The 16,932-nt window shown below is 42.7% G+C and overlaps 1 protein-coding gene across 1 annotated transcript; it reads left to right on the top strand.

Annotated features, from left to right (window-relative positions):
* Window positions 1-1,675: 1,675 nt before the first annotated feature.
* On the top strand, window positions 1,676-4,202 carry B3GNT2 (UDP-GlcNAc:betaGal beta-1,3-N-acetylglucosaminyltransferase 2; the record flags this gene model as incomplete). Its single annotated transcript, XM_081100595.1, has 1 exon — window positions 1,676-4,202. One exon carries the CDS (start codon window positions 1,676-1,678, stop codon window positions 2,867-2,869), a length of 1,194 nt encoding a protein of 397 aa, XP_080956721.1. The 3' UTR covers window positions 2,870-4,202.
* Window positions 4,203-16,932: the final 12,730 nt, after the last annotated feature.

The following is a 16,932-nucleotide window of genomic DNA, read 5'->3' as shown; positions in this document are numbered from 1 at the left end:
GAGGAAGGGAGGGAGATAGAGAGTTAGAAACATCGATGAGAGAGAAACATCGATCAGCTGCCTCCTGCACATCTCCTACTGGGGATGTGCCCGCAACCAAGATCATGCCCTTGACCGGAATCGAACCTGAGACCCTTCAGTCCATAGGCTGACGCTCTATCCGCTGAGCCAAACCGGTTTCGGCTCCATTCATTTTTAGAGGGTGGAAGGGAGGATGGGAGGGTTGGGAGGGAGGGAGGGAGGGAGGAGAGAGAGAGAGAGAGAGAGAGAGAGAGAGAGAGAGAGAGAGAGAGAGAGATACAAGGGAGACATATTGATTCGCTGCCTCCTGCATGCACCCTGACTGGGGCTGGGATTGAACCCACAACCTTTGGTGCTCGAATTGGAGCTCCAGCCGCTGAGCACACTGGCCAGGGCTCATTTCTATACCCTGGAACATTCCCTCCTGCCCCTCCCCAGACAAAACCTCTACCCTGTCCCTTTCAGACATCTAGGGCCTGGGTGAATTTTGCCTTCTTGAGCCTAACATAAATGGAATTTGAGGTCTGTCTTTCACTCATGGTACTCTTGTTACTAGTAGCAATAGTTTCCTTTTTATTGCTGAGGGTTATTCCATTGTATGAACATACTGACATTTGAAAACCTATTTTTCTGTTGATGGTATATGGGTTGTTCTCAGTTTTTAGAAATTAGGATAAAGCTGGTATGACTCTTGTCATTTGATTTCTCTGAGCACTCAGGGTGGTTAGTGGCTCCTTCACCCCTAGCCCTTCAACTCTGGGCAAGTGTCTTCATCTCTCTGCCTTTTTTTTCTAATCCATGAAATGGTGGGTTGGGAAACAATTCAGGGTTGAGACCACCATTAAAAATAACAATAAAAAAATAAAATCTTGGAGTGAATTCCATGAAACTATACACATTGCCACACCTATAAATACATACAGTTATATGTGTGTGCACATATGTGTACTGGATCACAATATAAAATGTATTTGATATTATGAATTGTGGGCAAATCAATTTGTAGCCATTGATTTGTATGTGTCCTTGTAAGCAAGGAGGTCAAGCACCTGTGAGGTTATTTAGTAAATGCATGTTTCTGCCCTCCGGTGTCTAAAATAGCCATAGTGTTAACAGCCACTGATATACTGCTTCTTATGGGCCAGCCACGGTTTTAAAAGCTTTACATATAAAATCATGTAGCCCTCACACCCATCCTATGAGGTAGAATTCAGTGGTCAGCAAACTGCGGCTCTTTGGCCCCTTGAGTGTGGCTCTTCCACAAAATACCGACTTCTGCGCATGGGCCACGAAGTTTCAATCGCACTGTACGTGCACGTCCCCACATGGTATTTTGTGGAAGAGCCACACTCAGGGGGCCAAAAAGCTGCATGTGGCTCGCGAGCTGCAGTTTGCCGACCACGGAGGTAGATTATTATCTCCATTTTATAGGTGGAGAAGCTGAGACATCAGTTATACCACTGGCCCGAGGTCACACAGCTAGAATGGTGAGGCCACGATTTGAACCTAGGCCATCCACATCTAGAGTCTGTGCTCTAAACCACTCTTCCAGGGGGAGGTAAAGTCCAAGAGGCAAGTGACATATGTGAGCCAACGCAGATGAGTAATTATTCAATTAATACAATGCTCCTTCCTTCTGTTCCAGATATGAGAAATGAGTGTTGGACGTCGAAGAATAAAGTTGTTGGGTATCCTGATGATGGTAAATGTCTTCATTTATTTGATTGTGGAAGTCTCCAAAAACAGTAACCAAGACAAAAATGGAAAGGGGGAAGTAATTATACCCAAAGAAAAGTTCTGGAAGATATCCACCCCTCCCGTGGCATATTGGAACCGAGAACAAGAAAAGCTGAACAGGAGGTACAATCCCATTTTGAGCATGCTGGCAAACCAGACGGGGGAAGCAGCCGGGTTCTCCAACGTAAGCCATCTGCATTATTGTGAACCTGACCTGAGGGTCACATCTGTAGTCTCAGGTTTCAGCAATTTGCCGGACAGGTTTAAAGACTTTCTGCTGTATTTGAGATGTCGAAATTATTCGCTGCTGATAGATCAACGGGATAAGTGTGCAAAGAAACCCTTCTTACTGCTGGCGATTAAGTCCCTCACTCCACATTTCGCTAGAAGGCAAGCAATTCGGGAATCTTGGGGCAGAGAGACCAGCGTGGGGAACCAAACAGTGGTGCGAGTCTTCTTACTGGGCCAGACCCCCCCGGAGGACAACCACCCCGATCTGTCAGATATGCTGAAATTTGAGAGTGAGAAGCACCAAGACATTCTTATGTGGAACTACAGAGACACCTTCTTCAACTTGTCTCTGAAAGAAGTGCTCTTTCTCAGGTGGGTGAGCACCTCCTGCCCAAACGCCGAGTTCGTTTTCAAGGGCGATGACGATGTTTTTGTGAATACCCATCATATCCTGAATTACTTGAATAGCTTACCCAAGAACAAAGCCAAAGATTTGTTTATCGGTGATGTGATCCACAACGCTGGACCTCATCGGGATAAGAAACTGAAGTACTACATCCCAGAAGTTGTTTACACCGGCGTCTACCCGCCTTACGCCGGGGGAGGTGGGTTCCTGTACTCCGGCCGCCTGGCTCTGAGGCTGTACAATGTAACTGACCAGGTCCTTCTGTACCCCATTGATGATGTTTATACTGGAATGTGCCTTCAGAAACTCGGCCTCGTTCCAGAGAAACACAAAGGCTTCAAGACATTTGATATAGAAGAGAAAAAAAGAAATAACATTTGTTCCTATATAGATTTGATGCTAGTACATAGCAGAAAACCTCAAGAGATGATTGATATTTGGTCTCGATTGCAAAATGCTCATTTAAGTTGCTAAAATGTATACAAACTAAGTTTTGCATAGAAAGACATATCTTGAGTAGTTCCCAGTTGGGTTCTCTCATTAGGGGTAATTTCTGTGTTAAACCATCAAAATTGCCTTCATAAGTAGTAGCTATTTGAGGGCCTCTGCACCCTTTGATGTACTTTCTGAAAAAGAAACGCAGAAGATCATAATGTTTAAAGGAAGCTACAGCAGGATGATTGGTTCTGGTTCTTCCTACTGGCTAGTGGTCATTATTTTCTAATTTACCCCCTTCTTGTCTGAAATCATGTTTTTGGAATTTGACTATATTTTAAGTTATTTTTTATTTGACCTAATATTGTAATATTCCAACTTTTTGTGATAATGAGTGAATTGTCCGCAATTTAGGTGTTTAGAACCTATTGGCTACAGATGATTTGTTATCTATGATTCAATGATTTTTGTGACGATATTTGAATTACATTTATTTTTGTGGAATTTAGACAAATTTTTTAAAATTATCTAGAAAAATTGACCTCTGTTGAAATTTCCTGCCACCCCAACAGTATTTTCTTGCGTTAATATAATCAGTTAATTTTGCAAAACAAAGTTCACTGTGTGATCCAGTTTATCTTGCTATGGTCTTATGGTCATAAAGAGATTATGACATGGGAACATAATAACTGCTCTTGTATTTGATTTGCTGGGTGGTATAATAGTTCACTATTTTTAGTATTTGAAAATAATGAGTATGATCCCATAATGACCAACTAAAGATTGAATTGACCCTGGCAGAAATATTATGTTTATGATTTTTTTTTGTTGTGGACCAGGAAAACATATGTAACTTTTGAACTTTAAGGGAAAAGATTGAAGTTATAGACCTTTTCATGACTGGTTTGTCAGTTTAAAACTCCAGGATTCTATTCTTGCCATATTTTCACATGTTGCTTAGACAGAATTATTCTGAGTAGTAAGTGAGTAGCTTCCCTGTCTCAGTGTAGAAGTGCCTGTGTTTTTATTTATTGTTCAGATCAATGACCAAAAATTTTCTTAAATATATTTTGTGTAATATTTTATTTGTATACAGTGTTGTTGATGAAATATTTAACTAGAGCATGATATTTTAAATGTAATGTGTAACATATGTAAAATAAAGTTGTTATTTTTGAATTTTAAAGTTCATTTTTTTTTTTGAGATATGAATGCTAGAATTGAGAAAATTCTGCCAAACTGTTGCTTGTATATACCATCTTGTAACAATGCTTTCTTGAAAAAATTTTTTGTGTTTATAGAGATGAGGCTTCTTACCAGATGTGATACTTGGAACTGTAAGAAGATAGAAATAAAGTCATTGTATTTTTAATTGTCATGTGTAATAATCTATGAACTTTTTTCGTTTTCCATATTTGGTTACATTTTCCCTAACGAGGCCATTGTTCTCTTCAGAAACTATATTAGTGATATTGAGTGATAACCTTTTCTCTGTATCAATGGGTCATCTATCTTCACATTTAAAATTCTTAAAAGTGCTTTCCCACTTGATTCTGTAAAGAGGAATATGAATATTTATTTATGCTTCCATTTTTAGTAAATATAAAGAATTTAATTAGGAGATAGAGCAGCATTAAAAAAAACATTGTATTGTCTTAAACCATGTTCACTTTGGGGTTTGTACCCACAGTGATGCAATGTAGAGGCAGCCTTTACCACTTAAGTTTCGTACTAGACCAGCCATGGGCAAACTATGGCCCGCGGGCCGGATCTGGCCCGTTTGTAATGAATAAAACTAAAAAAAAAAAAAAGACCGTACCCTTTTATGTAATGATGTTTACTTTGAATTTATATTAGTTCACACAAACACTCCATCCATGCTTTTGTTCCGGCCCTCCGGTCCAGTTTAAGAACCCATTGTGGCCCTCGAGTCAAAAAGTTTGCCCACCCCTGTACTAGACTCATGTTGAGAAGAAATTGCTAATGGTCAATTAAGAACAATAGAGCCCTGGCCAATTTGGCTCAGTGGATAGAGTGTCAGCCTGCTGACTGAAGAGTACCGGGTTTGATTCTGCTCAAGGGCGTGTACCTCAGTTGCAGGCTCTGCCCTGGCCTGGGCCCTGGTCGGGGCACATGCAGAGGCAACCAATCGATGTTCCTCTCACATCGATATTTCCCTCTGTCTTTCCCTCTCTGTTTCATTCCCTCTAAAAATCAATGGAAAAATATCCCGGGGTGAGGATTAAAGAAGAAGAAGAAGTAGGCATTTGATGAAGGTCAGAAAACAGAAGGGATCAGTGTTGTGAGGACATTTAGCAGACTGTCTTCTCCTACTGGGAATGTGGAGGCCATATGTGAGCAGTTATGAGGACATAGATACTTAATGTGGGTTTAAGTATTGAAGACTGTAAGCTTGGTCCTTCTAAAGGTTTCATGTGACTGCATCTGACCTTTCTACTGCAGTGGTTGCTAGCACGCCTCCTAGAAAGCAACATTGCCACATTAGTTTAGAGAAGAGTAATCAAGCTCTCAAAACATTCACTGGTCATTGGTCCATAATTTGCATGTGTCTGTATAACTTCACCACACATTTTCAAGTAATGCATTTTTCCTCTGAGGGGAATTTCTTTAATTTTTCTTCTAGGGAATTTTCCTTCACTGATATTTCAAATCCGCAGAAAAAGAAGAGATGTAGCAGCTTTAGAAATATGTTTAGAGGGCTCCTGAGGGTCTTCTGTGTGCCTCCAGTTGAAGTCCTTGGTGTTGGTGATGTTTGATGGGTGAGATGATCTCTGGCTCTTCTTTATTTGGCGGAAGTTCTTGTGTAGTGGTTACCTGAGCCCACAACACTGGTCATCAGTCTCATGGGCTTTTCAGCAAAGGGATACTTAGGTTTTAGAGCTCTACACTTGCTTTGGTTCAATCAAGGTAGTGATTGGTTCTTAAATCAATGAAGCCTTCTCCTGGTGCTCCTGAGATGGATTCTCCCCTGAGCCTCCATCTCATGAATGTCAGCATCTAGTTAATTCATTCTCTCAGAACTGCTCAATTCTGTGGCCTCAGTGAAACTGGCACTTGTATTTTTTTTGTGTGTGGCTACTCCCACATCATTTTGATTTTGAGTTTGAAAGTCAAAAGGCTGAATAAACATTGAGAGGGTTTGGACTTTTCATAAACCCAACCAGGCCTTAAGAGGAAAAGATGAAAGAGACCCACATGGCTCATTTCCATCCCTGACTCTGCTTGTACCCATCTCTGTTCTTAACTTAGATGAGGGAGAATGGAAAAGAAGGGCAAGAAGTTGGGAGAATACTTTGAGTCAGACTTGAAAATTGAATCCAGAATTAAAGGCACTCAAAGTGTGACCATCTCCTACTTTAATACCCCTGATTGATAAAGGTCTGGAATCTTAGATGTTCTAGGTTGTCATGGCCCCCTCATGCAGAAAGTGAGAATTCATTTCTTAAAGCAAAGGATTTTACTTACGCCAAAAGTTAACTTCTCTGTGATTTACCTTCTTATGAAAAATGTCAAGTGAAGTAAAAATTCTTATTTAGAATGAGAAAACAAATACTTCATGTGATGGGTTGTACAGATTATTGGATAAATTAAGTTTTTCTTTAATGTTTATTCTATATTGATTTTATTCTCTAAATGCTAGGAACATCTGCCAAATAATCTTGATGAACTTTATTAGCATTAACAATAAATCTGAAAAATTAAACTATTATCCTGATTCATTCAGGTCTCAAAGTAAAATATTAGGAAAGTTGGGTTTTTTTTTTTGGCCATGATATCATATCTTGAAAGATAGAGGCCATGAATGAGGCACTTTTGTCTTTAGGGAGCCCAAAAATTTTTGTCATATTGCATGTGAATTATCATATTTATTAATTTTAAGATGTGATACTTTTTATATACCACTAAAAAGCTGCCAATTCAGTATGATTTATATCAATTGTATGATGTGCATCAATTGCAGAGATATTAAGATGTGAAAGGTTATATCTTAGAATACCTGAGGTACAGCATTAGTGTGTATATAGACACAAAAATACACCAATAAGTCAAGGCCCGGTGGTGGAACAAAGGAAAGGTGCTTGTAGCTTCCTGACCGCTGCCCAGCATCAAGGGGATGCGCTTTCATTCTCAAGCAGTAAGCCACATGAACTTACATCCTAAGTGTTAGCAAGGGCTCACTCATTGCCCTGGAAACCTACCATCCTCTGACTAGCTTGTCTTCAACTAACATTCTTTTCCTGTTCATCACCTGTCCTTCACGCTGCCCACTGTGCAGAGCTTAGTAGCCAGGGAGGTGGCCTTGGGGCTGTGGGTCTCATTTACAGACACCCAACCCTGCCCAGGCAGCACCCCTGCAGCTGACACAATATTCCCAGGTGAGGCTGGGAGGGGAGTGGCCAGGCACTCCCAGCCTCAGTCTGGCCCTACCTGAGGTCTCCCTATAGAGAAAAGACCAACTCACACCTTTGAATCAATGGCCCTCTGGGCTCTTCATCCTCCTTTGGGCTTAGAAGGGCTTTTTTCCCCTCTTGTCCTACTTCATTGCAAAATGTGCAGTTATGAGGTGTTAACTAATCACTGGGCAATTTATTTTCCAGTGTGGGGTAGAGAGAAGAAAATGAAAACAACTCTGTTGGAACAGGACAAAGACAGCTGTGGGGCAGGCTTGCAGAGCCCTAGCAGGAAACCTAACCATGCAGACACCCAGGAATCAGACGACAGATGCCAAGGCCCTGCACACTAACAAGGCACATGTCCTGCCTGTTTTGCTTGTTGGAACATTTGAAGAGGAACATACGCCCTCCGCCCTCCCGGTGGTGGGTGCTGCAGACAACCAGGAGGCCAGAGCTGCAGATTCTGTACCCTCTCATCTGCTGCTGTCCTCCTGGCTGGTGAGATGGGAGAAACTCAGAAACGCACACGGAGAGAAAAACAAATGTGGGCAAAATAGCAATTATTTTTTTCCTCTTGTGGGATATGAGCAATGAGTGGTGGACATTGAGGGATAAAGTTGAAGGGCTTCATGTTGGTGGGAAATGCCTTTATTTGGTTGCAAAAGCCTCTCCACGTGAGTCACTATGGAAGGAATGTAGAAGGAGGAGTTGTGACACATTGTCATGAAAATTAGAGAGCTATCTCAGTCATCAGGTCCTCCTGGATTGAAGAACAAGACAAACAGAAGATGCAGAATAATCCCAGCGAACCTGGAGGCTGGGGAGGAACATTACATTGTAGGAGGGAGCCTGTCTTGTCAGCCACACCTCCAGACATTGCGGAACTGCTTATTGAAATGAGTGCTAGCACCCTCCCTGCAGCTGAGGACCTGCTCAGTAAGGGCAGTGTTAGCGAAAAAGCCCCAGCTCTGGCAGACCTTTAACAATATGGCCGACAGTTGAAACTATTTTCTGCTTTATCCCAAATCTGGACATGTTTCATTGCTGGTAGACCAACCCAATAAGTAACTCTTTTGAGATGGGCTTGGTTTGTTTGGAGAATCTTGCACTTACAAAATATATTTTAAAATAACTTGAAATTTTAAAATTTTCGACTTACAGAACAAATATAAGACAGAGTACCTGTATACTTCCACCTAACTTTCCCAATGTCAGCATTTTACAGAACCATATTACAATGTTCAAAATAAGCATTGGCCCAACCAACAACAGGAAATGAACATTGCTATAATTCTATTACCTACACCGAGATCTTACTTGAACTTTACCATCACTAATGTCTATTTTCTGTTTCAGGATCCTGTACAAGGTCCCACATAGCATTTAATTATTTTCCTTGGTCTCCTCCAATCTGTTGTAGTTTTTCAACCTTTCCTTGCCTCTCTTGACTTGAATACTTTTGAAGCGTGGTGGGCTTGTCTGATGTGTTCCTCACAATTAGAACGAGGTTGTGTATGTTTGGCAAGAATGCCCAGGCGTGATGTTGTGGCCTCAGTGCAGCTTGTCCGGGCTTCATGATGTCACTATGTCCCACTCCTGGCACTTTACACATTGTTCACTGGGCTTCACTGTAAGATATTATCTTTCTCTTTGTAGTTAAGAGACTTAACTACATTTATACATTTAAACTGTATAATAATTAAATGATTTCCTGCATGGAAAGTGCTTAGAGCCTGGCGTGTCGTCAGAGCTCAATGAATGGGAGCTGTGGCTTTTTTCATCATCGTTATTGCTGCCCCTGTCTTAGTTCTGTCCCTGGTTTTCCTTCTCTGGTGTTGATTGCTTGTCCTGTTCCTTCATTATTCTCTGCATCCCATGCTGACCCACTCCTGACCGGTCATTTCTCACGTTGGGGTTAGTGCTCTCATTTGAAATATCTGTGGCCTTAAGGAGGGCACAGAAGAGCTGAATGCCTCTCAGCATGTGGGGGTTAGGGTGGGCAAGAGCCTGCTATAACTCCAGGGTAAGGGCACAGCCATGCTCACAGGAGCAAGGGTACCTCCGTCTTTGCAGGATGTGTTTGCTTCAGAGGTGGCCTTGGTTGGGGGTCGGGGCCCAGCTGGCACATATCTCTCATGGTAGAATCTGGACCAGAACCCAAGGACCCATCGTCACTCTCCTCTTGGACCTGGAGGGACAGGTTGGGGAAAAGGCCACCTGGCTGAGGCCTTGAAGCAGGACTGAGCCAGTGGTGGACCTCCTCCTGTGGAAGGTAGAGTTCTTTCCAACAGGGGGTGGGGCTGCTGTACTGAGCAACCTTCAGGAGTCACAGCAGAAAAGGAGTCAGGTCATGGTTGGAGGAAGCATCGAGGTTTGATGTGATAGAGCCCTCCCAACGCTGGCAAGGATGCCCAAGTTAAAGCAACCTTGGTTCCCCCTCCATGAGAGCGGAGATGCCAGTGTGCTCAAGAACAGTCTGCTAGGAATTGCTTTCCGGGAGATTCCTTGCCCTACTCTAGCACACAGAGCTTTATTTACAGAACGCCTGTTCTTGGCAGTTTTCTCAGCCTCCCAGACTCTTGCCCTACTGTTGAGCATTTCGGCTCTATTTTTACTCAGAGATGAGAAGTTTCCCATGTTTGAAAATAGCTGCACGTAGAGGACTGTTAAGTTACTACTTTTGTCTGCTTAGGATGTTTTCAGGAGAAAGTCAAAGTTTTAAAACATACGCATGGGAATTCACCTAGGCCTGAAAATTTCAAAGGCAGTGAGACAACATTGGGTATATATGACACTTCAGACAAAGGAGAAAGTGAGGAACGGGTATTCGATTGCAGAAGGGAGAAAGGGCGATTTACAGATAGTTGAGGAAGAGAGGAGCATATGTGGCAGACAATGGGGCATAGTGCTGTCTAGCTAACAGGTCTCTACCTGAAGCCCTCCTGTTGACCATACTTCATTCATGTCGGGCTAGGGCAGTGGTCGGCAAGCTCATTAGTCAACAGAGTCAAATACCAACAGTACAACGATTGAAATTTCTTTTGAGAGCCAAATTTTTTTAAACTTAAACTATATAGGTAGGTACATTGTTATTAACTTAATTAGGGTACTCCTAAGGCTTAGGAAGAGCCACACTCAAGGGGCCAAAGAGCCGCATGTGGCTCGCGAGCCGCAGTTTGCCGACCACGGGGCTAGGGTGACATCTTAAACTCTCCTCCCTGAAGTAGGTTTCTCAGGGAGTGTCAAATGTTCTTTCTGAGTCTTTTGTTTCTGAATAAATAGTTTAAAATCAGCACCCAAAGAGCAGCTTCAGTGCTGTGTGGGTCTATGGTCAGGGGAGGGAGAGCCTGGTGTAGCTCTGGCGGCTTAAGTGGTGTATGAACAGCCCGGCCCAGCTGTGAAGGGGAAGGAGGGTGTCTGCTCAAAAGAAAGTTCTGTGGTCCAAGCTGCACGGGATTCTACTGGGCTAGAGCAAGCCAGGACCCGGTGGCACAGCTGCTGAGGTGGGAAGAGCCTCCTGACAATGCCCTGCTTTCATAATCAATGTGATGGTCATTCCTGAAAACGTGCTTGGTGGGTGTCGGTAGACATGGGGAGACAGGACCTTTGCCCCCACTGGGGGAATGTCAAGGCTGGCCATGTGGCAGGCACTCTGGCCCCAGGGGGAAACTGCCAGTGTGCCTGTGATCCACCAGCCCAGCCAGTCCTGGTTTCCTCCTTCAGTTTACGGATGAGGAAAGTGAGGCTTAAAAAGTTACATCAACCCAAGTTCACAGAATGAGCAAGCGGGGAGCTAGGATTTATTCCTGAGGGCTCTGACTCCAAAGCCCTAAGGCTTTACCCTGGTGAGGGACTGTCTCCTTGGGCTGTCCAGAGGAAGTCCTTAAAAGGTCATCATGGCTCAAGGACGTGCCAGTGCTGGGTCATCTCGGCCAAAGTCCACAGCCATGAATTTGGACGTGCCCTTCCGCCTTGGATCCAGCTGTCTAGAGATTTTTGGCTCCATCAGCTGCCTTCCTCAGGCTTTGTCATCTCAGGCTTTGTTACTGCGCAGAGCCTGGCGCTGTGCTCCGGCCTGTCTCCGTGTTTATTAACGGAGGTTGTGGCCTCTGAGAAGGCGCGTTATCAGGTGAGAAGACTGAGGCTCATGAGGGTGTGACCTTTGAATGTTAAACAGCCAGTGTTAGTACTTGCTTAGGGCTTGGAGATGGTGGTGGAGGGGATGGGGAGGGGCTACTAAGGGGTTAAACCGTTTCATTTTGTGATGATAAAAATGCGCTAAAACTCATTGTGGCGGTGGCTGAACAACTCGGAACATACTAAAAACCATTGAATTGTACACTTTAAATGAGTGAATTAGGTGATATGTGAGTTATATCTTAATAAAGTTGCTGTGAAAAATAAAATTTCACTGAATCTAAGAAAAAAGAAAAGGTATGGCAGGGCTCCAAGTCTTGCCCAAAGCAGACAAAATCAATCGATTCACACTGTTCCCTCGATGCTGGTAACATACAGGACCTTCACATTGGGCTCTGTGTGGTTTACTGCCCACTAGAAGAGTCCTTTCGATGCTTCCCCCAGGATGGGAGCCTTCCCTGGAAGACGTCCATACACTCCTCAAGCTCTGGAGACATTCCGATGCTGAAATTCTAGAATTCTGATTCTGTGATGCCATGAGACCCCTGCCTGCCTGTGAGCTGGTTGCTTCGAATGAGGTGTGTAGTCTGGGCAAAGGGCTGTAAGTCACTGGGCACAGTCACTTCTCTGCCTTCCCATCTGATATCCTATTAAACTAGGAGTTCACACAGAGTAGAGGCTGTTTCTGTCTTGTTTGTCCCTGAGTCCCTAGTGCCTGCTGACTGAGTCTTCTGCTTTATTGTCTTCAAATTGCTGGTTCCTTTGCTTGCATATTGTCTCCCACCCACTAAAATAAAAGTTCCACAGGGCAAAGATGTGCTGTCCTGTTCACCTGTAAACCTGCCCACGATGGGTGTTCAAGAGGTAGTTGTTGAATGAATGAATAAATGAACATAGTAATATTTGTTGAAGGAAGAAGTATGTGAGGGAATAGATAATAGTTTGAGATTTCCAAAGTGTTTTTCCTCAGATTTTGAACTTACTGGATTGAGTGATTTAATTTGAATTTAATCTTTGTTTCCTTCCACTCGGTTTTCATATGAAAGTAGGAGGAAAGTTCCAGAAGGGCAGGTGCCCATTGTGTTTACTTCTGTACCTTGTCCATACTAGGAGCTCAATAGAGAGTTGACTGAATGAATAGATGAACAGGGTAATATCAGTTGAGAAAAAGAAAAGTTAGAGTGGCATTCAGAAGTTCTCCAGAGAGGAGAGGAAGAAAGAGCAGGGAAGTGTTTGTTCCACGTAGTGGCTAACTCTTAATTATGTCCTTTTATCTGTCCTGCCCTGACCGATTACTTGGACTCAAACTGCCTGTGCAAAGATAACCTGAGGATAAGTAAACACCGGCCACAGGTGTCATTCACCTACCTCAAGGACTACCTGAATCTCTACTTGGCCAGTCTTCCAACTCCCATTTGCTTCTGATCTTAGCTTTGATATCTGTCCTTGCATCTGTCTTTGATATCAACCTGGCACGTGAGGACTCATTTTGAGACTTGAATCTCAGCATGAGCCATTGGACTGGAGTCTGGCATTTGGTCCCAGCCCTGCCTATGGCCACAGTGGCTAAGAGACACTCCTCCTTCCTGCCCCTGGAGGCAAAACTGCCAGATTGTGTCTTGCCCAGTGTCCCTGCCAGTATACGGAGCCTGAAAATTGTTCTAGATATCAACGCGCTTCTTAGAATCTCTGAGTGTCTAAACTTAGTGACTTGCTTCTAACCAGCGGAATACAACAGATACTGCGATGTCACTTCCATGATTAGGCTGTAAATGTGGCTTTTGTCTTGTTAGCAAAGTCTCTCTTTTGCCAGTTTGAATGAAGCAAGCTGCCATGTTGAAGAGGCTATGTGGCAAAGGAACTGCGGGTGGCCGCCTGCCAACTAGGATGTGAGGTCTGTAGTCTAACATTCCTCAAGGAACTGAATCTTGCCACAATCACATGAATAAACTTAGCAGTCACTTCTTCCCCAGCTGAGCCTTCAGCTGGCTGACACTGGGCCACCACACCTTGACTGCAGCCTGTGACAGACACGAAGCAGAAGGCCCAACTAAGCTGTGCCTACATTCCTGACCCTCAGAAACTGAGATAGTAAATGTATGTCATTTGAAAGAACTAAGTTTTGCTATAATTTGTTACTCAACAGGAGATAATACATCACATATGTATTTTGTTTTAAATTCATAGAGATTAATTTACTGTGAAGCTGGTGAAACGTAAGTTTCTGGGCCCTTCACTTGCATAAGCCCCTTGCCTGGCTCTGGTAGTGTCCCTAGCAATGTGTTCACATAGTCCGTAAAAATGTACAGAAAATATTTCAACTGCAGTCGGTCAGAGCTGGTGCCTCTTATACTTCTCCTCCCTGATACTTCCTCTTGTGTCTGGTGGTATGAGAATGGCTGGGGGTGTTTTGAGGATTTGCTAAGGGAAAGTTGATTAAGAGATACATTTACAGGGATTTAGGGATACACATCATGTGGCTAGCAGTCACTTCTGTGTAGAATCATGTTGTTACTGGTGAAGTTTCACACCTGGTACTTGGCAGAGTTAGGTTTCAAGCCAAGGTTCATCGCATGGATTTAACACTAGACTAGATTGGCTTTCATATCTCCATGACCCATCAATGCCTTTGATTCCTAACTTCTAAGCATGAGAGTCTATCCTCAGGTATTTGCTGCATTTGACACTAGTTTCCACCATTGTACTTGGTCTAACACCCTTGTCACTCATTGCTACCACTCTTGTACCTTTTGCTTGATCCATGGAACGCCTATCTTTGCGGGGCCTACCTCTGTTCTACTCATGCTTCATCCTCAGCCTGAAATGGCCTCTCCCAAGCACATCAATATAGATTCTTACTAAGTTTTTTTCTGTCTTGAGATGAAATGTTCACATAACATAAAACTCATCATAAGCCACCATGGGGATATCGGTGGCAAACTGGAAGATGAATGTAACCAATTCCAAGAACACAAGGAGTCACTGAACAAGCAAACTTGAAAGTCCCTGAAATGATATATTGCTCCTGTATGAAAGGAACTTGAGAGTTTTACCCAAATTTTGGGAAAAATTGTAACAGCATACATGACATTTACAAACAATCCATTGTTAGGCCGAAAGAGACTTTTCTGAACTGTCAATGAAAAGTTTTGATCAAACATGCCCGAGGAAAGACTGAATTATCCTTCTGTTTCCTCTGTAAAAATTCCACAAAATTGCTGTTGTATAAAGTAGTGATCAGAGAGTGTGCAGACCAAAAAGAAAGGTTTTATAGAGGAAAATATGAAATTTTTTGGAAGTTTTATGATTTTTGTATTTCTAGGCTTTATACATTTTTTAATTTGTTATGATTTTCTTCCTTATTTTAAGGAAAAAAAAAGTGTGTGTATTTGGAGTTTTGTGTTCTTTCTCAAAAGAGAGCCACTATATTGCATAAGCTTCCCGGTCCAAAGCTGGGATCTACTCCAGTTTCCATCAAGCAGGAGAGAACATTCCTTGACTGAGATTCCTTCTTTCTACTTTCCCACCTCAAAGTCCAGCTGCATCTTACATAGCCTTAGAAGGGCTCAATAATAATAATAATTTTTAAAAAATATTTTTATTGATTTCAGAAGGAAGGGAGAGAGAGATAGAAACATTAATGATGAGATAGAATCATTGATCAGCTGCCTCCTGCACGCCCCACATTGGGGATCGAGCCCACAACCCGGGCATATGCCCTGACTGGGAATCAAACCATGACCTCCTGGTTCATAGGTCAACGCTCAACCATTGAACCACACCAGCCAGGCTCAATAATGATTATTTTTAAAAACTGAATTAAACTGAAAGTGCTTTGGTTTTGAGGAGAGGAAACAAAAGGAACACTTGTCCAAAGGTGTCTGTCTATAAGGTGGTCCGGTGGAAAGGGAAGGAGGGACGTCTTGTGTAAACTAAGGAGACATCAGAATCAGCACCTTGGGTGGAAGTTATATTCAGAGATGCTTCAGGTAATTGAGAGAGATAACCTTTCTAATAGTTGACCATCCATCGAGGGCCTTGCCTGGACAAGCAGATGGATTCCATGGCGTCTGAAGTCTCCTCTCTCTTTCAACACTTGGATGCTGAGGGTAGCATTTCAGGCCTGACCAGAGGGCTGGTACCTGTAGATTGGACTTATAATTAGGGGAAAGGGTGAGCCTGGAGGCAGACCCAGGTGTAAGTCTAGCTCAGCAGGCATGCCCTGGGCCCATGAGCGGTGTCCTACAGACCTTGTTAGGAGTGGTAGATGGGTATTCGGAGCTTTGGAACAGGAATCTGGTGGGGGAACTATGGGGAAATACTGAGCAGGTCAGTATGACAGATATGGGCTCCAGGCAAAACAGAAGGCCAGCCTGGAGAAGGGGATAGTGCTGAAGGAAGCAAAGTCAAATGCCAGACTCTGGGGGAACCAGATGGAATCCCCCTGGTTTAAGACCAGCTTACAGGCCTGACTTGTGGTCTTGTTGGCAGTACAAGTCCTGCTCGCCCTTAAGAGACTCTCCAGCTGTTTGCCTCTTGTCAGCTATATGAGTGAGTCATCACAGCCGAATATCTCATTTAAACATAGCTCAACGTTCTGAAATCTCAGTTTGCTAGTTGCTCTGCTCAGCAGTTCTCTCTTAACATAAGGGCAGCTACTTGAGGCCATCAGGCTTCAAGAGGAAGGCAGTTTCCTGAATCTGATCTTTATCATTATGCTGGCTGCCATGCTTCTTGTGCTGGCTGAGAAATATTAATAGGAAGCTCTTGAGAAAGGCTTGGGGCCTCAGTCATTTTCTGACTCAGTCTCAATTTAGATCTCAGACCACAGGCTGATAAAGCCTCTTAGTAGGGCCAAGGGTACAAGACTGCATTCCTTAACATCTCAAAAGATAATCGGCTGTTTAAACAAAAATAATAATGTGTCGTGGGGTTTATAACACATGTAAAAGTGAAATGCATGAAAACAATAGCATAAAGGCTAGGAGGGGAGAGATGGAAGTATACTATTGCAAAGCTCTTATATGATATGTAAAATGGTATAATATCACTTGAAAGTAAATTGTGATAAGTTAAAAGATATATAACAGGGTGTCCCCAAAAATGTAGACACACTTTGAATAATTATTAATTCCAATGGGTTAAATCTGAAAAGAAAGAAACATCAGCTAGAAAATTTGTATACATTTTTTGGGAACACCCTATATTATATACCCTAAAGCAACTATTAAAGTAAAGAAACAGAGTTATTGCTAATAAGCCAATAAAAAAGATAAAATAGAATCATATAGTATGGCCAGTTAATCTATAAGTAGGCAGAAAAAGAAGAAAAAGGCAACAAAGGACATATAGAACCACTAGAAAACAAATAAGATGATATATTTAAAACCTAATTTATGACAATAATTATATGAAAATGACCTAAATATCTTCAATCAAAAGATAAAGAATGTCAGGTAGGTTTATCAAAACAAGACTGAATGATATGCTGCCTACATGAAACACACATAAATATAAAGATACGTAGAGTAAAAGTAAAAGGATGGAAAG

Source organism: Myotis nattereri (genome assembly GCF_964212035.1).
Source record: "Myotis nattereri genome assembly, chromosome: 10".
Lineage (NCBI taxonomy): Eukaryota > Metazoa > Chordata > Mammalia > Chiroptera > Vespertilionidae > Myotis > Myotis nattereri.
Note: the sequence above shows the minus strand (reverse complement) of the source record. Positions and strands in the feature narration are given on the sequence as shown.